Below are 22,818 nucleotides of genomic sequence, written 5' to 3' on the forward strand. Positions count from 1 at the left end.
CCAAAAAAAGAGACAGACAAAGCTGGTCGTTCGTGGACCAATGGTATATATCTGTTATGAACCAAAGATTTCAATTAATTCAAGTCTGTGCACCAATGTTTAGAGAGAGACAAAGAAAGAGAGAGATTCACAGACAGGAAAAAAGACAGCTGCGAAATGATGCAATTTTAATGAAAATATGTAGAGTCTGAGCTCTGTTCCTGATTTGCTATGACTTCCTAGGTAACTCACAGAATATAAAAGCAACTGCTAGCTTTTAAAGGCAAGGAAACTAAGCTCCAAAAAGATTAAATAACAAAAGTCAATATTAGATAACTGAATGGAACTAGAGACTGAAAAAGGACAAAGGAAGACTATTGATCATCTCCAGGGTTCTTTACCCTAAATAGCCTCACCTTATCTGTCTGATTCTCATCTCTTCACCTGCTCAGTGATAATAAGAAAACAATACTCCCACATTTCAAAATAGTATCATGATAGTCTATATTATGAAAAGTCTATGATCTGTACAATGAAACACTATGTAGCCATTTTAAAAACAAATTGTAGCAGAGTATTGAATTACAAGGAATTTTGTTCATGATACATTGCTTTAAAAAGGAAAGATATAAAATAATATGTTCCATTTTAAAAATAAAAACCATGCATACACAGAAAATAGACAATGAGAAAGATGCATGTTAAAAAGTCAGCCCACCTATGAATAGAGGGTTGTTTTAGTGATTTTTCACTTAAATCTGAGTCTTTTAATTTAGCAGATAGTATATTGTAGTAAAACAAAACAAATTTTAAAAAAAACTCAAAAAAATAAGGCTATGGTTATAAAATCACTCCAAAGTCAAAGAATAGCATAATTGAAATAACTCATTTCCTTAATAGATGTGGAGCAACTGAAAATTTCATACATTTCTAATGAGTATAAAAAATAGTGCAGCCACTTTGAAAAGCAGCTTGACAGTTTCTTATTTGGCCCAGCAATCCCATTCCTTGGTATTTATTCAAGAGAAATAAAAACATATATCTATACAATGACTTACTTGTGAATAATTATAGTAAATTTATTCTGGAAATAATTCCAATGTCCATCAACTGAGTAATAAACAAAATATAGTATATCCATATATTGGAATAATAATGAAGAAAAGGAACTAACTGCTATACACAAAACTACATGGATGAATCTCAAAAGCATTTTGCTAAGTGAAATAAGCTAGGCAAAAAGGCTGCATGTTTATCTTTATAAGACATTCTCAAAAAGGCAAAACTACAGTGGTGGAGAATAGATCAGTGACTTCCAGGGGATGGATGTGGGGGAATGGGATTGACTTCAAAGGGGCATTAGGGAACTTTCTGGAATGATGAAAATATTCTATATCTTGATGATGATGATTACACAACTGCGTACATTTGTCAAAATTCATAGAAATATATACCTACAAAGGGTGAATTTTACTGTTTTTAAATTATACCTCAATAAACCTGACTTAAAAAATGAAAAAAAAAATTTCCTATATAGTCTGTATTAGTCAGATAAGCTTTTTATTGTTATTACATTGTTGAATAAAGATATTCAGATAATAGGTCACCATAATTTCCTGAAAAGTTCAACTGAGATTAAAACTCATCCCATATGGAACACAGGGTAATTTGGGGGTAGTGGAACTATGCTGTACGATACTATAAAGGTAGATACATGTCATTGTACATTTGTCAAAGGTCATAGAATATACAACACCAAGAGTAAACCCTAATGTAAACTAAAAAATAATAAAACCTCACTCTTTAGCTCCCTTATATAAGCCCTCTGCCCCAGCCAAATGAATCTGCTCAGTCTCCCTCTACTTTGCTCTTTAATCCACTCAAAAATAAAAAAAAAAAATGCTGACTTGAGTTACTCTGGTTCAAGAAGTCTTCTATGGGAGTCTGAACACTCAACCCCCCACCCCCTTTTCTATACCACCATACATTTGACATAACAAACGCTAATGCCTTGTGACTGATTTTGTACTCTTGTATTCTATGGCTATTCAACTTTGATACTGTTAATTAATATTTAATGAAAATATGACTATTTAACTATATAAACTCCACAGCACCTAGCAATGTTCTAGGCAAAGCATAAAAGGAATTATTGAAATTTTTAGGCCAAACTTATTATAAACATGAATGAACTTAATCTGATCTTTTCCATTATGGTTTCTAAAGTCTTATGGGTTCATAAAAATTTATCTCTCCTGTATACTCCATTTTATTATTGAAACATAAGTGATTATACATATCTGTGAGGTACAGTGTTGAATATCAACACCTGTGTGCAATATGTGGTACTCAAATCAGGATAATTAATATATTCAACTTTATACATTGTAATCTTTTTTGTGGCCCTTTGCCAATTTCTCACTAACCTCCCCTGTATACTCCTGAAGCTTTGGGATTCCATATGTTATGAAAACCACCCACAGATGTCAAAGGAGTATGGCTCCTTCCAATTGCATGAACATATAGCAACAGTGACAACTTCAGAGAAAATTGGAGTCCCAGTATCAATAGCCTGGTTGGTTCTGCTATCAAGTATCAGTTTTTCTGAACTTCCAGTATCCACTGTTCCTAGTCCCAGTCTTCCATCATCATGGTTACCCTTCAACCATTTCAAGAAATCCTAGCTTAATGACTATTTGAGTGAAAATCCCAGCTGTATTCCATGCCTCTGATTAATGTTAATGAGAGTCCTATAGCTCTAGGGACAAGGAAAAACTTGCTTGTTGTTCTGAATAAAACATATCTAAAACAATAAATACACAAAAAATTAAAAGACATGTTTGCAACATAATTTAACCTAAACAGAAACCATATGAGAAGAGAGAGGAAACTATGAATAATCACTGTGGAAGTCTCCTTAAAGATAACTTTTTAAAATTATAAACAAAATATCAGCACAGTTTCCTTTATTTTGGCATTCATATTTGACCTAGTTGAGGGAAAATATAATACTTATTACTCAAAAATATAAGACTTACTAGTTACAAAGAACAAAAAAGAATATATCCTTACAAATTTGATTTAAAGTTTTTTACAACCATGTACGAGACATTTATATATAAACTCCTACAACATAAATGAATTTATAACTAAACTGTGGGGAGATCTTAATGATTATAGCTGCATTTGACCAAGCAGGCTCAGAGTGACATTCTAAAATGTTTCACCCCCGAGGAACAGGAATAGCCACAGACATATGAACTCTACTGAGTCTTTTTTTTTTTTTTTCACTTCCAGTTTAAAATTTTTTTTGTCAGTGCCATTGATATGTTATGAGCAGGCTCAGGCCTCATTAGACTTTTCTGGGTATTGAAGAAACCGAGTCCTGTAATGACAATGATAATGATGGTGACAACAATAATAGCTATAGTAAATATCAATTACTTGTCTACCTGACCTCCTTTGTCCCTCATTCTAAGAAATTCATCACACCTCTTCTGAGAACTGCTCTCTTTATCCACCATTACTACTTAAGTGGTTCTAGAGAAAGCTGCAAATCAAAGTCTCACACTTAACCAAAGGGTGGGCATGGGATCCAGGGTTCATTCTTCAGAATCCTTTCCCTGAAGTTTTGAATGAAACTGAGGGGAGAGAGTAATTTTCTTCCTAGTGGTGAAGCTGGGGAAAGGTGTGAAGCTCTGAGCTTACTTTTACCCTACAGAGTAGAGAAAACCATTCTTCAGTAGAAAAATATGAAGTTGAAGCGAGAAATTTAATCTCATTTTGAGGGTGTGGGGTGCAGAGTGTAGAGGGAAGGCCTAGTACAATTTCCCAAACAGTTTAAGGGTTACTTTTACTTCTACCTTAAAGAATCCTGATTACCACAATAGCTACCCTGTCTTGAGGCTTACTTTGTGCCAGAAACTGAGCAAAGCATTTTACATACATGAACTTGCTTAATCCTCTTAACTCTTCTATTAGCAAGGTATTATTGGTCTCATAACTGAAGCAGTCAGCAATGTACAGTAATTTAGAGATAATTTTATATAACACAGAACAAAAGAAAATATTTTTTCTTTAAAATATCTTCTTAAGCTTGCTGTAGTTGGTAGTGTAAGAAATGAGTGTAAGTTTATAAAGTTAACATGAGACTTTTCCTCTGAAGGGTTCACACTAACATTATCCATTTAATAAATCAATTATGCACAAATAAATTCAGATCTCTAATTCTGTTGGTGAAAATTTATGAAGGGGTCCAAGTGAAAATGCTTTCATCACATTATATTACAAAGGCTTATTAAACTGACTTTGAACATAAGGGAGATTATAAAGCAATGTTTAAAGAAATAGCTTGAATAAGGTCTGTAGTTCAGTTAATACTATATCAACTTGCTTGATTTGCTAATATTCTGTTTATGTAAGACATTATCATCAGGGAACCCCAGTAAAGGATATATGGGAACCCTACTACTTTGGTAACTTCCTGTGTCTTAAATTATTTTTTAAAAATTTAAAAAGGTTTAAAAACACAAGGATATTTATAAAATGAATACACTATGATAATTATGCATCATTGATATAAACTCATTAAAGTATGCCTCCTCAGCACTGATACTAGAAAATTTTCTTTTTAATATTTGTAATATGTAGAACGCAAGCAATGGCATCAGACAAACCAAAGTAAAAATTCAGCCTCAGGACTTTCTAGCTTTATAAACTTTGAAAATTTACTTAACTTCTCCAGCCTCAATTTTCATATTCATAAAATGAAGATAATAATACCTAACTTACATCATTGAGAGATTTAAATGAGATAATGTATGTAAAATGTTTGGTAGAGGCTTGGCATATAGCAAGCCCATATGATAAGAACTCAATAAATGGAAGCTCCTTAATGACTATGGATAGTTTTAATTAATAAAATTGAGTTTCTTTCAAAATAGCCTGTAGCTCAGACTCTGAATGAGGTTTTTAACACATTCTTATAAGAAAAATCCATTCCCATGGCTCCTGCCAAATTCCAACTTGCTAACCTTTTAATTATAATTAAAGTTTCTTATTGATCCCTGTTAGAAATGCCTACTTGACACATCCTTTTGGGTATCAGAAAGGCACTTCAAATTCAACATGCCCAAATCTGAATTCATAACTTTTTCCCAAACTTCGTGCTCTTCTAATGAATGACACCACCATCCACCTACAGAAACCAGAAACCAAGAATGCACACCCCGTGTCCAAAAAGCCTTATAGATTTCAACTCCCGCCTCTAATCTGTCCTTTTCTCTCCACTGCCCCTGTAGCTCCTGATTTCAAGTTACACTATCTCTTCTTTGGACTTTCTCATTGGCATCCCTGGATCCACTTTTGACCCCTCCTGTTGTCTACATTGTGCCTAAGATTTTTTTTTAGATACACGAGTATGATTATAAGTGGCACCTCCCAACCATAACACGTCAAAATCTACAACAGCTTCACAATGCTTTTAGGGTAAAAACTAAAATTCTTGATATCATCAGTAAACATGGCCCTGACTCCTAATAACTTTTTGGAACCCAGTTGTGCTTGGCCCCGGCTCTCCACATCAACCACATGACATTCTCTCCACTCTTCCTCCCACCACAGAATCGCCTGTCTGGCCTCTGCTTCTCAATCACTTCCTATGCTCATTCTTCCTCTATCAATTTCTGAAGAGTTAGAGTGGCCCCAATTTCACTTCCAAGCTCCAGATTTCTTCTCTACCTAAGTCTTCTTGATTAGTAACATCATCTAGTTCCATAATGACTTCCTAGGTTATGTATCTAATTGCCTTCTACATGTTTATTAGTCAGATGTATGCCTTCTTTTGTGGCTCACATATTCAAACCCTTTAAGTGATTATATTTCTAGTGCATTCATATTTTTTCTTTCTATTCCTAAAAGATCTTTACTTATACAAAATGTTAGTCCTTTATCTGTACTATTATATGTTGCAAACATTTTTTACTTTATCATTTGGCTTTACATTTTGCAACTGACATGCAGAAATATTAACTTTTTATGCTGTCGAACCTATTATTTCTTGTTATGATGGTTGCCTTGCTTGTTAGGATCAGAGAATTCTTCCCTAGTTTAAATAACATAATATTTACTTAAATTTTCTTTAAATAATTCTTTGGTTTTAATTTTTTATCCTTGATTATTAATCCACCTATAATTTATTTTAAAGTAAAGCACAAAGTGAGAATCTAATTTTATATTTTTCCAAAGCATTTACCAATTATTTCAGCACCATTTCAACTAAATTAAAATGCTAATTTATTCAAATTCTAAGTAATAATACATGCCTGGGTTTATTTCCAGGCATTCTCTTCAGTTTTGGTGCCAATAACATGTTACTTTACTCATATTTAAGGTATGTAATTCTACAAAAATAACTTCTAATGTTTGGCTATTTCCAAGTGTTTATTCTCCCAAAGAATTGAGACTTAATGAATCAGATTCTAATACATATATTTGGCATTTGATTAACATTGCATTAGATCTGACATGTTTAAAATAATAAAACTTCCAATTTATGTTATTCATTACCATTTATTCTAAATTCCTTTTATGCCTCTGAATAATGTTTTATAATTTTGCTTTTGTAGGTCCTATAATTTTTCTTTAGAATACTTCTAGATATTTTACATTAAAGTTCTAAGTAGGATTTTACATTATCATTTAAAAATGTACTGCTCACATATTAAAAAGCTGCTGACTTGTGCATTTATTGACGGTAACTGATAGTTTTTCAGATAATTCTCTAGTTTTCTAGGACAAAATGTATTTAATCCCCAAAAATGATAATTTAGATTCTTTTCAGTAGTTATATAGAATGCATTTTTCCTGCCTGAATACATTTGCTAAAATTTCAATAACAATATTTAACGATTGTTGGAATAGACAGTAATTTTTAAGGTCAGTTTCCTATAAAATAGAAAGTTGTCTGATTGACAGGGATTCTTTACTATTTATTTTGTATTATTTAAAGCAGTGATTCTCAATGAATGGTTAAACCATTCAACTAAGAAACATTGATTTAAAGCGAGTATCCTTGTAGTCTTAATTTACTGTTTATTCAAAGAATATCCACTGAATTTTATTAAATTCATTTCTGTTTTGTACCAAATTGATCATGTTCTTACTCTTTATATCTAGACAAATTACATTAATGAATTATTTCATTTTGAAGCATCCTTGTTTACTTAAATGAATCACACTCAGACATGATTTGTTTTTCTTCTAATAAATTGCTGGATTTCCTTTGTTGCTGTTTTATTTAGGATTTTTGAATTCTATTTACATTGGATGTTGTCTCAGTTTTGTTTTGTTTTGTTTTGGGTATATTTTTTAGTAGCTGTTTTAAAAAATATTTTATGCTTGCTTCCTAAAGTTAATTGGAAAGGTTCACATATTTTACATGCTATGGAATAGGTTATATAACATAGGAATTATCTGATATTTGAATAATTGAAAGAACATGTTACACTATACTTGAGCCAGATGTGTAGGATAAATCTTTGATAACTTTATTCTTTCAGTTTTATTCTTCTCTAGCCAATTGTGATCATGTCTACTACCATATAACTCATTTTTTCAAAAGTTTCAAAGTGACACTATATAGATATGCATGTTTTTATATTATAGTTTTAATCTCTTCTATACTTGTTATATTTGAATTCTCATTTCTGACTTCATACATATATTGGGAGTTTTTTGGTGTGCTTAAATTCATTATAGTTATTTCTAAATTTATTAAAGTTAAACTAGCATCTTTTGAAAAAATATTTAACTCTACTAATTTCATACTTTCTAATTCACTTGTCTTTTTCTTGAATCAATTGATTTCATTAGACTTATTGGTTATTTTGCTTCTAGTTTCCTATGTTGGCAGCTTAGTTTTTTGTTTTGTTTTATTTTCTTATTTAATCATGGAAGCATTTAATGTGATGGCATGTTTGGCCATATCTCATATGCAGTACTCTCATTATTGCTATTTCATAAGTACTCTGTTGGTAAAGTTTTCATGTCCTCTTTGATACAAAGTTGTTTAGAAATGGGTTCATTTTTTTCTGTTTTAATCTTTATGTTGATTATATTGTGATCATATCTTATTATTATTAAAGTTCTAATTATAAATAGATAGTATGTATCATAGGGTAAAAAATTTGACACATAAATTGCTTTTATTATATTATTCATGTTCTTCATATTTTCTTTATCTTTTTTAACATGAGAGGTTAAGAATTGAAAGAAGTAAGTGTCTTGGATTACTATTTTTGTTTCTGTCCATTTCTCCTTAACTTTCATAGATATTTGCTTTGCATATTTCTATATTATGTTATCTAGTATAAAACTATCTGGAAAGTTAGGGTCTCACTGGACATTTAAATCTTTACTAGTATAAAGTATAGTTATTTAATCCATCTGATACTTTTATTTTGAATTTTACCTTTTTTGTTAATAATTTTGAGGCTTTTTTCACTATGTTTTTAAGTTTCAATGATTCATCTTTATCCAATATTTAACATTTTTTTCTGAATTTGTTTTAAATTTCTTCTGGTAAAAAAGTTATGATTACATTTTGAATTTTAACCTATTATTTTCCTATATAGGATCATTTTTAACAAACATTTTGTTTCTATAACCGGCATATTTATTCTTACTTTCTTAATTCTGTTTTCTTTTATACAAGGGTACTTCAAAAAGTTCTTGGAAAAATAGAATTTAAAGATAATATAAATCTTTCCACGAACTTTTTTTTGTCTTTTTTGTTGCTTTTGTTCTCTTACCATTTCATTTTCTTCTGTTTTCCTATTTTCCAATTTCTTTCTTTCTTTTTTTTTTTTTTTTTGAGGCAAATAAAACAGAATTTAATAAAGAGACATACCATATTCTTGTATGGGAAAAAACAAATATTGTAAAGCTGATATTTGTTTCCAAAACAATTTAAAGGTTGAATTAAATTTGTTCAAGAACAAAAAACAAAATTGGAGGCCTATGTGGAGGATTTTAAAGGGTTCCAAGCACCCAGCTCCCTATTTTACTATTTCTTTTATGGTTCCTTTCATTCTTTTTCCCCCCTCTGGTGGTTTGGAAGGTATACATCCTATTTTAAATTCTAATAAAACAAGCTAACTCCTATTTGCTTTCTATGGCACTCTTATGTGCCATCTCCAGTTTCCTATGGCTACAGTTCCAGATTTTTATCTGAGAATTTTGAACTGTGATGATAAGCTTGTGTGTCAACTTTGCTAGGATGTAATACCCAGTTATTCAATCAAATACTAATCTAGGTGTTGCTGTGAAGGTACTTTGTGGATATGATTATCACAACCAGTTGACTTTAAATAAAAGTGATTAGCCTTAATAATGTGGGTGGGCCTCATCAGTTAGTTGGAAGGTCTTAAAAAAAAAACTGAGGTTTCCCTGGGGAAGAAGAAATTCTGCCTCAAGAATGCAACACCAGTTCCTGCTAAGGACTTTGCAATCTATTGACCTACCTTACAGATTTAAAATTTTCCAACCCACATAATTGTGTAAGCCAATCCCTTGAAACATATCTCTTTATCTGTTACATACACTATTATCTGTATATAAATTATACAGATAATATTTAATACACTATTATATATTATATATATACATAACAGTATATATTTAACTACATATATTATATTTAACAGTATATATATAACCGGTAGGATAAACACACACATACACACATGTACATAACATACTGGTAATGTATATTTCATACAAATAGACCCTAACTAATAAATTGCTTTTCAAATTTTATGTAGTTTCTTTTACAAGAACAATTGTTACAATTGATCTTGTTTTAATAACCATATTTACAGTATTATATTTAACTTATTTCAATACTTATCATCAGCTCTTTATATCATTCTTGAATTTTTCTATTCTTGAATTTTAAATTTAGAGAAATATCGCATGTCCTCACTCATATGTGGGAGATAAAAATTAAATAAACAAATAAGAAAGAAAAGAAAGAGACAGAGAAAGAAAAAAAGAAACAATAATCACAATAATAAGTTGAACTTTCAGAAGGACAGAACAGACTCTGGTTACTAGAAGTGGGAAAGGGGGAGGAGAGCGGAGAGGGGGGTCAGCAAGAAATTGGTTAAGGGACACAAAGGATGATTACATATTGTAAAGATGAATAAGCTAATTGTCCTGATTTGACCATAACATATTGTAAACAAGTACCGATAGTTAACTCTGTACTCCACAAATATGTATACTCAATTAAATTTCAATAAAAAAATTAAAAACAATATGGAAGTTTTAGGATTTTACATTTTTTAAAATTTCTCAAAAAGTAAATAAAGTCAGTTTAATCTCTTTATTAGAAAAGGGTTTTTTTTGCATTTTTTTTAGATTTCCAAAGGAAAATATATCTTTTGCTTGCTTTTACATGTGAATTGCATCTTAGCAGGGTGAGAAATTCTTTGATTATAATCTTTTTTGTGTAAACATTTATAGATCCTGCACCACTATCTTCCTACGTTTAATAGTACAGAGAACTCTAAGCCTAGCAAGCTTTGCTCCCCTTGTTCTCTTTTACTTTTTTGCTCTTTTTTCCTGCACACTCGGTCCTTCGTATCCGTGGGTTTCATATCCACGGATTCAACCAACAGTGGATGAAAAACAACAATAAAATATAACAATAAAACAATAAAAGATAATACAAATAATAATATAGTATAACAACTATTTACATAGCATTTACATTGTATTAGGTATTATAAGTAATCTAGAGATTATTTAAACTACACCATATAATCTAAAGTATATTTTATATGCAAATACTATGACATTATATAAAGAATTGGGCATCTTGGGATTTTGGTTTCTGTAACCAATCCCCATGGATACTGAGGGATGACTGTAGTATTAGAATAATGTAACACAGCAATCATTATTCTTGATGTTGATCTGTTCAAATTAAATGTAACTACTCCCAGGTTGGCTATGAGTATTTCAGTCATAGTTTTCATTTTCTTTCTCTTGTAATTATTCTAGATTGTTTTTAAAAAAGAAATATTACATATCTTTAGCTTTGCATTTTCTGATCTCTACTTCAAGTATCTTATCTTTTATCATTTTTGTCTCCTGATCTTGTCTTCTACATGCTGGTAGATCTCCATCTGCTTGTTCTTCACATTACCTATTCAGTTTGAGGCAGTGGTGATTCTGTTCTTTATTGCCTCAAATGCATTATTAAATTTCATGAGATTCTTCATATGCTTCATCTTACTCCTATTTTATTTCTATCTATTTATTAACCAGCTATCTTTCAGCTCAAACTAGTGTGTTCTCACCTAATACTTGATCTCTTATCTCATGAAATTCATACTTTTTGAGATCTCACTGATAGCAATACGCATGTATTATCTAAAATTTACTTCTGGAATAAAATATGTTCCTCCCTTACTTTTTGCATGTTTTGTTCTCCCTCTATTATGTTACAGAGTTTTTTTTTTTTTAATCCCCTACAATCCCTTATTTTTCCACTATTCATTCTTGAATTACAATGTTTAACCTAAAATTCAATTTCATAGTGAACAAAACTTCAAGGAGAAGCAAACTAAACCAAAAAAAGGGGGAAAAAAGTCCCTAACTTACTCTCATTCCTTACCTCTCATTTCCTGAGGCAATATCAACTCCAAGATGTGTCCAGGATTTCTTAGGATAAGCACTGTAAAGCTGAACTTTACCATATATCCCTGAAAATAAAAGGAGCAACACTTGGATAGGAAACTCCTTCAGAGGAATTAAGTCCTGATAAGTAAAACTCATTCCAGAGGTTATTGTGCAAAAGATGTGATATAAAATCTATACACAAATGTATCTACCTTGTCAGGAAAAAAATATTTAAGTGTTCTATTTTACAGTAGCTTAACTATATTTCTCATGGCTACAAAAATTATTCTCTCAAAAGCTATTGAGAAACAAATGCTATGCCAACCATCATAATCTAAAAGCTGGGAAAAAAGCCACTGTAATCACCAGTTTAATTTGTAAAGAGGTACTCCCTTCCACCATTAAGTGGTTCCAAACCATTTGCAATTCTGTTAGAAGTTAACTGGTTCTGATTTTTTATGAACACACTAGATTCTCCAAGAGCCAACTTTAATTTTATTTCCTGTGGATAGTGTTTTGGTGCTATTAGCTTTGTTTTTAGTAGTTGGACTTAATATTTTGTTTTATTATACACATCAAGGGAGAAATCTCTAGGTCACTTGTTTCCAAATATAACCTTTCTTCAGACTCACAAATTAAAATCTTACCAGGGACATGCTTGATGCAGCCCAGTTTTATTCCTTTAGGTCATTCCTCTTACAAGTTTTATTGCCATTTTCAACCATGTCAAGCATAATTGTTCACGTTCTAGTGGTCTAAAAATGTTTGGACCATGAATCCCAGAAGTAAAAAAACATAAGGAATCATGTACTCCCAACATATGCATATTTATTTTATTTAGATAATTTTAGATAATACTTGTTATTTTATATAAATAAATATACATATATAAATATATATATGTATATTTGAGTAGAAGCTCAAATATTTTCTTTCTGCACCCAAATGGATCACCTGCATATCCCTGAATTGGTATACCCTATTTTGTTGCAAACCACTAATCTAAAAATCTAAAAATTTTACAATTTTCAGCAGAAAATGCATAAATAAAATAAGTAAATACCAGTAAATTACAAACAATATGCCTTGGATTTTCATCCAGTGTAGACCTCCCCCAAAATCCAATTAATTAGAACCTAACAAGCTCTTTATATCAACATCCATAATTTTTTCCATACTCTAATTCAGAAAAGAAAAAAAAGTCAGAAGACAACAAAACTAAAATCAGGATTAATGGATGTGAAAAGAATCCCACTTTCAGGACACGTCCTGAAACCAATCTTTCATAATAATAGTTTTATAAATATATTTCATAAGATATATTTCATCATAATCCAAAAGAAAAAAAATTCATGTTTTTTCACTGTAGGCTAAGTAAGCCAGGCAGAGAAGGATCCTGAAGTAATTTAAAGAGATTTCCAACAACAACGTTTATAACAAAAAGCAGTTCACATCCTTAAATGTGAATTATCCAGAAAATTCAATTGACCAGAAAAGCAGATTTCTTGGTCATTTTCAATCTTCAAAGCTTTACTGTAAAATGACACCATTTCTTACTTGTTTCAAGGAGATTATAAAGGATTTAAAAGGATTAAAATCTGTCATTTACTTACAATACCACAAAAATTTAAGCATGCAGTGAAACAAATATTTCATTCTTTATTTCAATTTGGTATCAGAGAAAATTCCCCAAACACTAGTTTGACCATATGGATAGAGTCTGGGATCAGGACAGGAATCTGTGTGTATCCTAACAGGAAGTTTGATCCAGTGTAATCACTTCATAGAACACAGAGGACACCATAGGCAAAAAGAGATCAAATGTTCCTTTTATGACCCATCTAGTTTATAAACTCAGAAAAATGTTTTAAATCTTGAACCTCATGTTACTGAAAAGATAAAATAAATAACAGGCATGAAGAAACCTTTGGGAACTATAAAGCATTGTCAAAGAATTATATGACAATGGTCATATATTATAAAACTAATTTAACAAACTTCACACTGTCCAAACATTATTTTCTATTTTATTGAGTACTGAGATCTATAGAAGGAGCTGTTGAGTGCCAATGAGTATTAAATTTATATCCCACAATGTTCAGAAACCTCATATAGGATGGTCCTTTCTCTTCTACGACAACATAAAGTGACTTACTTGAAAGCATCCAACACAGTAGTACATCTAAAGGAGAATCTAATGAAATTAATATCCCGCTGAGAGTAGCACATTTAAGCTACGTGATGACATAATATTTAAAAGGATAATAAAATATACTGACTGAATCATTTCAACTAAGTGAGGGAAAGGAAATAGCTAAAAGGAACCCAAAGGGAAATTACTTCATACAATAATCCTTCTTTACGTATAAAATTAGTAATGTCCATAAGAGAAAGTGAGAAAATAGTTGAAATCTAATAAACTTTCTCTTATTCCTTAAAACTGAGTTATTGGGGCTCTTCCATCATGGTTATACAAGGCCACTTCCAGTTTCTGTGCTCTTATGTAGACCAATTTTAAAACAGAATTTGGCATTTTGGCAATATCAAATGAAGAAACTATGAAAAGTGAATGTTTCTTAGTAATCTATAGATCCATCAGTTTTAAAAAATGTACCGGTAGGCACATAGTATTTATAGTTGATATATAAACTCTTAGCGCAGACACTGGTGTCTGACCAGTCTCGATTTAAATCTAAGTTCTGACACTTTAAAACTGTGTGGCCTCTGCATAGTGTTCATCATCTCTGACATCTATAAAATGGACGCTGCTCACAGTTTTGACATCTATGAAATGGACGCTGCTCACAGGAGTACTGGTAAGTAAAATAATAAATATAAGTTACCTAGAAGAATGTTTGGAATTTAGTAGTTCTATGAATGGTAACTTCTTTTCTTTTATTTATTTGTTTGTTTGTTTATTTATTTATTTCAAATGAATGGTAACTTCTTTATCAGACACACACACACACACACATTTCATTTTTAATAAAAACTATATTATACTCTTACCAATCGTTCCTGAGTCAATGTGAAGTCCATCAAAACGGTCACAAAAGATTTCCTCTGAGGCTCTAAGAACAATCAGAAGCTTTTGTTCTTTTTCTAGGGGATTTTCTAAAGTACCTGTTTGCAAAGAAAAGTATATCATTCAAAGTAATTTGAAATCAAAGGAGAGATAGAGGCAAATTGTGATGTAATTTCTGGAATGCAAAGTAGATGCTATGAAGTAGACTGTATGGAGAAGAGCCAATGGTCACAAAGAAAACAGAGTAGGAAAAAAAGTGAGATTCAGTAAACATCTTTGAGGAGCTGAGGGAGATTGGATTACACTTCAGCAAATAAATCACTCTTCTTTCTTTATTAGGGCAGAGTATATGAGCATTTTCTTGACCTACTAATATTTAGCCTGGTCATGTAACTCATTTTGCCCAATGAAATGTGGGTGGATAAGATAGTAATGCCAGTTCTCAGTTGATGCTTTAAGAGACTTGGCAAGTTTTCACCAGATCCCTTACAATGATGTTTTCTGACATGAAAGGAGAATTCCTTAAATAGCTTCTAGTGCCTGAAATGAAGAGACATACAGAGCAGACCTGAACAGAATGCACAAGCTAAAGCCGAGTCGACCGAGTCTAACACTAATATTTGTTGTTGTAAATCACTGCAATTCAGCGTTGTGAAGGTTAATTCTATGTGTCAACTTGATTAGATGAAGGAATACTGAAAAACCTGTCTTTTTAGGTGTGTCCATGCAGGTGTTTACAGCAGAAAATAGTATGAGAGCCTGAGTGGACTGGGTGGGAAAGACCCCCCTCAATGTGGGCAGGAACCATCCAATCTGCTGGGAGCCTGGAGAGAAGAAAAAATGGAGAAAAAGGGTGACTCTCTCTCTATCCGCTGGAGCTGGGATACACTCTTTTCTCCTGTCCATGGACATCAGAGCTCGAGACTCTTCAGCTTTTGGGTGTCAGGACTTCACAAAGGACACCACTGGCTTCCAGCAGCTTCCCTGGTTTTGAGATCTTTGGACTTGGACTGAGCCACACTACTGGCATACAGTTTGCAGACAGTCTATCATGGGCCTTCTCTTCACAATCACATGAGCTAATTCCCCTAAGAAATTCCCTCTCATATATTTGTAACATATTCTATTGGTTCTTTCCCTGTGGAGAGCCCTAACGAATATAGGGGTTATTTGTTTCACACCATGATTACGGCAAAACCTGCTGACACACTATGACAGGATGACCCTCCAATTCCCTCACATGCATTTTAGCATTTAATCCTTAAAACAAACCTGAGAAGTGAGTATGATCCTTATCCCAATTTTAAATATTCATGCAGAAAGAGGCTTAGAGTTTAAGTAACTTGTCTAAATTTACCCAATTAGTAAGTAACAGCGTCTATGTGAACAAAGGCCTGTTTATGCTGAGTGTTTTATTAAACAAGTAGTAGGTTATTTTCTAAATCTAAATTCTTTTAGCAGCATAAAGAAACATAAAGACATAAGGCTATGATAGACAGCAGTTGAGAATTACTTCTGACCTTATTTTGTTGATGTAAACAGTGGAGTTTGGTTACTTTCATGTTATGGGAATTGTTTAAGGAATTTGCCCAAATAGTGTTAGTAAGTATATATCTAAGGAAGGTTATTTTCTTTGGAAAATATATCTTAAGAGTTCAAAAAAATATTACAGAATCAGTTGTTCAAGAAGTAACTAACTGTTGAGAAGGGAGTCCCCAAACTATAGACAGTCAGACCCCACAGAATGACATTTTGGTCAGTGACTAACTACGTATACATAATCCCATAAGATTATAATGGCTGTACCATATAGCCTAGGTGTGTAGTCGGCTATACCATTTAGGTTTGCGTAAGTGCACTCTACGATGTTCACACGATGACGAAATTGCTTTACAATGCATTTCTCAGAAAGTCTCGCTGTAGTTAAATAATGCACGACTGTACTGGATCAAACAGGTTCACAAAAACGATCTGTATCAAAGGAGACTTTTCAGTTTAGAAATTTCTGAAAACATAACCAAAAACGAAGTTTCCAAATACAGTATGAAATAACTAGTAAACTTAAAATCGCTTGGTTATCATTTTGGTTAGTGGTCTTTCAGGCAGCACAATGTCATTCCGTCTTGCTGGACCTTTATGTATGCCTGGTTAACCAAATGGCTCGAGGTGAGTTTGAAGCTTGCTATGTCCCTATCTGTATAGCCCAGGCTTCACAGCCGTTACTGTAGAAGGGCCTGCTGAGAGCAAGACTCAGAGAGGTAAGTAAATCTGCCTAGGGTCACACAGAAGGTCAATGGGCGAGTAAGGATTAGAAGCCACAGCCTGTGTATTTCCAGTTAGATGCTGAGGTATGCTGCTGCTCCGTGTAGGTAATGCCAGTCCTCAGCTGAGAGACTAATGAATCCTCTTAGACAAAACAAAGATGTGCTAGAGCAGAGAGAAAAGAAGCAGGGGAGGAGGAAAATGTTAAGTATACGTGTGTGGTGCAGCTCTTATCTTGCGGTTATAAGTCTGTCCAGAAAGCCGTTTTCCAACTGTGATTTCATTTATTTCACGGAGGGTAGTTTAGAGTCTTGGGGGAAAAAATAGCCTATCACTAAACAGATACCAGAGAGAAAAAACTAGGACAGTTTTTGCCCTAGAGAAAGTATGCAGAGTCCCACAAAAAGAGTTCAGCGTTCCTCTAAAATCAGAGATTAAATCAATTATGTGATCCAAAACTGCAGCACATGTCGAGCTCTCACAGAAAATCTGGGCAAAATTAGTTAGCTTGCCATGATCTTCTGGTATCTGAAATGACCAGAGATTGGATTCTTTTCTGTGGGGAAAGAAAAAGATAGGGGATAGAGACTAAGTAAAAAGAAAGCAAGGGTAACCTAACAGAAGGAAATACATGCTATTTTAACATTAAAAATGCAGTTTCTTGAATTTGTAAAAACGATGAGTGAAAAGCTTCAAAGGCTGAGATCCTCATTTTATTCCCAAATCTAGCAATCAAAGAAAGATGAGGTGCTGTCTTCAGTGCAGTCTTTGCACCTAAATGAGAGGGGCCATGACTGAGAGAAGCTCAGGATAATGCAATTCATCCTGGTTTACCTTTGTAAAGCTGTACTAAATTGTAGCAAGAGGCATATTAAACCTGGACAAACGTATATATTCATAATGGGAGGGGAAATAATTGTCATTGTGCTGCAAAGATATTCCAGATGTTTTCACATGCATGATTTTATTTAATTCTCACAACCCTATGATGAATATTGTTGAGGTTCTCATGAGGAAACTGAGGCAAAGACAGGCTAAATAACTTGTCATGAATTACACAGCTATTAAGTGAAGTTGGGTCTTAGACTTAATAAGGGCCATCCTGGGAATAGGAATAGAAAAGAAGTAAAGGGAAGTTGATATTACTTAGCATGATGGAGGGCAAAGGAGGGGGAACAGAATATATTCCAGATGCTAAAATCACCTGGGGAGAGGGAAGAAAATAAGTTCTGGTATACAAAAGATAACCCTCAGAATGATTTGGAGAATATGATACAAATGGATTCCATGAACTTCAAAAGGTAAAAAAAGGGAAAAAGACCTTTTTTATTTTATTAACTAAATCTCTTTGATGGAATCAAGTATAAACCTAGTTTACACTTAAGCCCACTCTATCAACATGACTCCCCACACCTTGGTCTAAGCCAATACATACTGAATTGTTTAACATTCCCTCAACTCTCTCTCCCCTGTACACATGAGACTTCCTAGGCTTTTATATTCTTTACCTTTATCCTCCTTAACTCCTAATCATCCCTAAAAACTTGGCTCCACTGTGATTTACTTCTCAAAGCCTTCTATGATCTTGAATTAGATGCCCCCTTTAGCACATGAAGATGTCCATGCCCCTTGCTGAAGGAACTTGTCCTAAAGAGCCAGACAAAGATTAACACCCATGGTTATTATTTATTTATAATAGGAAACATTGTTAAATGCTTTGAAATAGCAAACAGTTGGAAGCATCTTTGTCCATGTAGAACCCCTTCCTCTCTCCCCAGTCTTTTGATATGCTCAATAGCTGAGCCACAGAAGTCCCCAAGCATTCCATATGCTTCCTTGTCTCTGTTCCCTCTGCCTGGAACACCACCACTCTGCTTTTTTCATAGCTAACTCTTACTTATTTTCAAACTCAGCTCACCTCTTCTAGGATCCTTTTTGTCAGATAAATCTGGGTTAAGTGACCCCCTATAGACCATCACAGCATATTGTGTTTTACCTTAATACTTCTAAAACTACACTGTTAAGTACCTTTTCCCTGACTGGTTCTTTCTGTTGGTGAACTGAAGGAAGAAACTGTGTACTGCCAACAGAGTTTACCTGATAATATTTTATTCCAGAAATGGTAAACTAAGTAATTTTGTCCAACCCTCCTGCAGAAAACAACTTGGAATAAAAAGAAATGCCCCCTAGTCATAAAAGACTCACTTTACCAGTTATCACAATTTTAAACATGTATGCACCTAGCATTATCACTTCAAAATACATAAAGCAAAAATTGACAGGACTACAAGAACAAAAAAATTATCTACAATAACAGTGGTAAAGTCAACACAACTGCTCATAGAATAAACAAAAAAGTATAGTATGGATACAATAGTTTTAAATAATACAATTAGCAAACTTGACATAATAGGCATAGATGGAAAACTAGACCCACAAACAAAGAATGCACATTCTTTTCAAGCACGTACAAGACATTTATAAAAATTGATCATACAATGAAAATAGAGCAAGTTTAACAAATTTAAAGGGATGGAATTATATTGCACATGTTTTCTTACCATAATTCAATCTATAAAGTGAGCTATATTAAAATAAAGACTTTCCAACTATCAAAGGATACCCTTTAAACACTGAAAAGTCAAGCCACATAATGGGAAAAGATATTTCCAATACATTTAACAAAAGGTACAGTCCAAAATATATAATTGACTTCAATAAATCAATACAAAACAGGTAAGTCCCTCATTTAAAAAGGATAAGAGAACAACTACTTCACAAAACAAGATGCCCTCAAATAGATCATAAATATATACAAAATGTTCAATCTCATAAAAATAAGAGAAATGAAAATTAAAACAGTAATGAGATTTCACTACATATCCACTAAAAATGAATTTATAATGTTTAATTGAGCTGTATATTTTTATTTTATGATATTTTCTGTACATGTGTGTCATATTGTACAGTAAATAAAAATGTATCAAGTGATTTATGTTACAAGAATACGCCTCAATAAATTTGGATAATCAAAAGAATAATAACTGGCCAAAATTTTAGACACATCTGTGTCAAAATTCTGAATATACTATTTTTCAGGTGCTGTTCAATGAATACAAAGCAACAGATTGTATTTTTAAATAATTTTCATTTTTCTCTTTTAAGCTCGAAATTCCATAAGTATCATAACTGCACGTGAAATATAGATTAAGAAGTTACCCCCAAAATAAATTTTACACATTTTTCTCCTGCCCTAAGAGATAGGTTATATGGTGATAATTTTGTAAGTTCAGCTTCTACCTAGAGCATAACTATTTTTCTCATGTTCTGCTATAGCTGTTTTCTCTGGAGCAAAGCCTTCAGAATGTTCTTACTATCTGACCTAATCAGGCAAATATGAGGGTACTTCAAAAAGTGTATGGAAAGGGCCGACCGCGTGGCTCACTCAGGAGAGTGCGGTGTTCCCGCCGAGGCTGCGGGTTCGGATCCTATATAGGGATGGCCAGTGCGCTCACTGGCTGAGCGCGGTGCAGGCAACACCACGCCAAGGGTTGCGATCCCCTTACCAGTCACCAAAAAATAAATAAATAAATAAAAGTTTATGGAAAGATTCACCTTATTTTTCAATTCTATTTTTCCATGAACTTTCTGAAATACCTCCGTAGCACTGAACAAATTAAATTGCAGTACATATTTTATTCTGAATGTGTTACAAGAAGAAAACAGTGAACTGAAAGACAGACCCAGACAATGTCCATTCATATAATCACAAATTAGTCCCACAGCACATTATCAGAAGCCTACTATGCAGTAGGTACTAGGGTTATAAAATGCTCTGAAGAAGTCTGTTATTTAATAGAGAAGACATTCATGAAAACGCACCATTTTATAGCAATAAAATAAATGCAGTAATGACAACACGAATGAGTAAAATGAACCAAAAAATATACTTTGAAATCTACTGAATGAAGACAGAAATGGCTTCATAGCAAAGGTAGTCCATGAGCAGAGGCTTGAAGGATGAGTATCAAAGGTAGCTAAAATAGCCTCTCATCCTGGTCCTGTTCTTCAGTACCTATGAGGTCTCAGAACAAATCATTAATCTCTCAAGATCTCTTTTGCCCTATCAATACAATGAGAGAGATGATTCACACAATTGCAGAGGTCTGCAACATCACAGTTATAAATCTGCTGTTGGCAAATATTCCAGAAGTTGTACAATGAGTTGCTAAACTAGAAATACATTTCAGGTCTCTGAAATTTTCATATTTATGAAGGTCCTAAGCTAATTTCTGTCTTATTAAAGCCATACTCAGGAAACTATCAACAAGCAGCAATTTACAGCACAATTTTGTTCTTTAATGCTTTAGAAGTCAACACTGCATATCTTAAAATCCAGCCTACATCATGAAACTGAAGATGTTCTCTATAAACCACTACTATTCACTATTCTCCAGCTGCAGTGGCTGCCTCTCTGCTTCATAATGATGCAAAGTATATTACTACCTGGGGACTTTCACACTAGTTCTTCCTCCACTTTGAAACTCCCTTGTCAAAATCTTTGCAGTTCTAGCTCCTTCTGTCTCTATGGTCTGAGGTCACATTGACTCTTCAGAAAGGTCTTTATTAACTACCTAACCTATGGTGACCAACATCCAGCCTGGCCCATTCTTCAACTCATTTCCCTACTTAGTTTCCTTCAGAGCGTGTATTGCCATCTAAATTTATCTTCCCCATTTACTTTACTATTTCATTGCCTGTTTCCCCCAACAAAAGAATCCAAGAAGAAATCTTATCTGTCTTGCTAACTACTGAATATTCAAGTCCCAGGAGAAAGCTTGGCACTGAGTTCAATGAAAGAAAAGGGACAAGGAGGAGCAGGAGGAAGGGACCAATCTATAAATGAAACTTTGGAAAATCATCATATCAGAGGAAATATTTTCTCCTCAGTATCTTCTTATTTGCTGTATTTCATCATCCGAAAGAACATTTGTTATCCATGAAAGCAATCATACAAAGGTTTGATGACATCCGTTTCAACCATGAGGTTTAATATGTTCAATAATACTTAAGACTATATTAAAGCCTCCAAAAATGAAGTTGTTAAGAATAGATAAATTGTACTGAGCTTATTAGAAGTTACTGCCTCTCAAGCAATAACTGTTATATTTTCCTTTGTTCCACACGCAAAGTAACATTTTGTGTCAAAACTATATTTATCAGTCATTATAAAAAACAAAAAGCCAGATTCAGATGGCCAATTTTCTTTCCTGTATCCTTTGTCCATTCTGCTGAATTTCATACCACTGACCACTCCCTCTTTCTTGTAAATTCCCTCCTTTGTTTCAAAATATTATTTTCTTGTCCTTTCATTTTGCTTCTACCTGTACAGCTGTTTCTTTGCTATTCTCCTTCCTGATCTCAGCTTCCCCTCCTACCCTTAAAAAAAGAGGCTGGTGCTCCTCAAAATTTCAGCTTTGGTCATTTTTCTTCTCTATCCCCAAACTCTGTTTGATCAATTTTATTCACACCTTTGATTCCACATTTGAGCTGATGACACCCCAAATACACATATTTAGCACAGATCTCTCTCGTGGGTTCCTTTTTCATCAATCTATTAACCCTCTAGATGTTACCACTTGCACATTCCATTGAAATCTAAACTTAACCTCATGAGTCTATGTATTTAACAAATCACTGTATAGGACTTACTATGTTCCCAACACTGTTCAAGCACTTTAATAAATATTAACTCATTCAACTTTTATAAAACTATGAATTATTATTATTCCCATTTTAGAGATAAGGGAACTGAGACAGAGCTAGCTCATGCAACTTGTCCAGGGTCACTCAACTAACAAGTGGTG

At 33.1% G+C, this 22,818-nt stretch overlaps 1 protein-coding gene across 1 annotated transcript in view; it reads right to left on the reverse strand.

Moving 5' to 3' along the window:
• Positions 1-22,818, reverse strand: part of PKHD1 (PKHD1 ciliary IPT domain containing fibrocystin/polyductin) — a 455,019-nt gene that overhangs the window by 129,091 nt on the left and 303,110 nt on the right. Inside the window, exons 53-54 of the mRNA XM_063096948.1 lie at positions 14,674-14,787; positions 11,660-11,747 (exon numbers count right to left, since the gene is read on the reverse strand). Coding sequence (XP_062953018.1) covers positions 11,660-11,747; positions 14,674-14,787 — 202 coding nt within the window. The remainder of the gene's footprint in view (positions 1-11,659; positions 11,748-14,673; positions 14,788-22,818) is intronic.

Source organism: Cynocephalus volans, chromosome 5 (assembly GCF_027409185.1).
Source record: "Cynocephalus volans isolate mCynVol1 chromosome 5, mCynVol1.pri, whole genome shotgun sequence".
NCBI classification, from domain to species: Eukaryota; Metazoa; Chordata; class Mammalia; order Dermoptera; family Cynocephalidae; genus Cynocephalus; species Cynocephalus volans.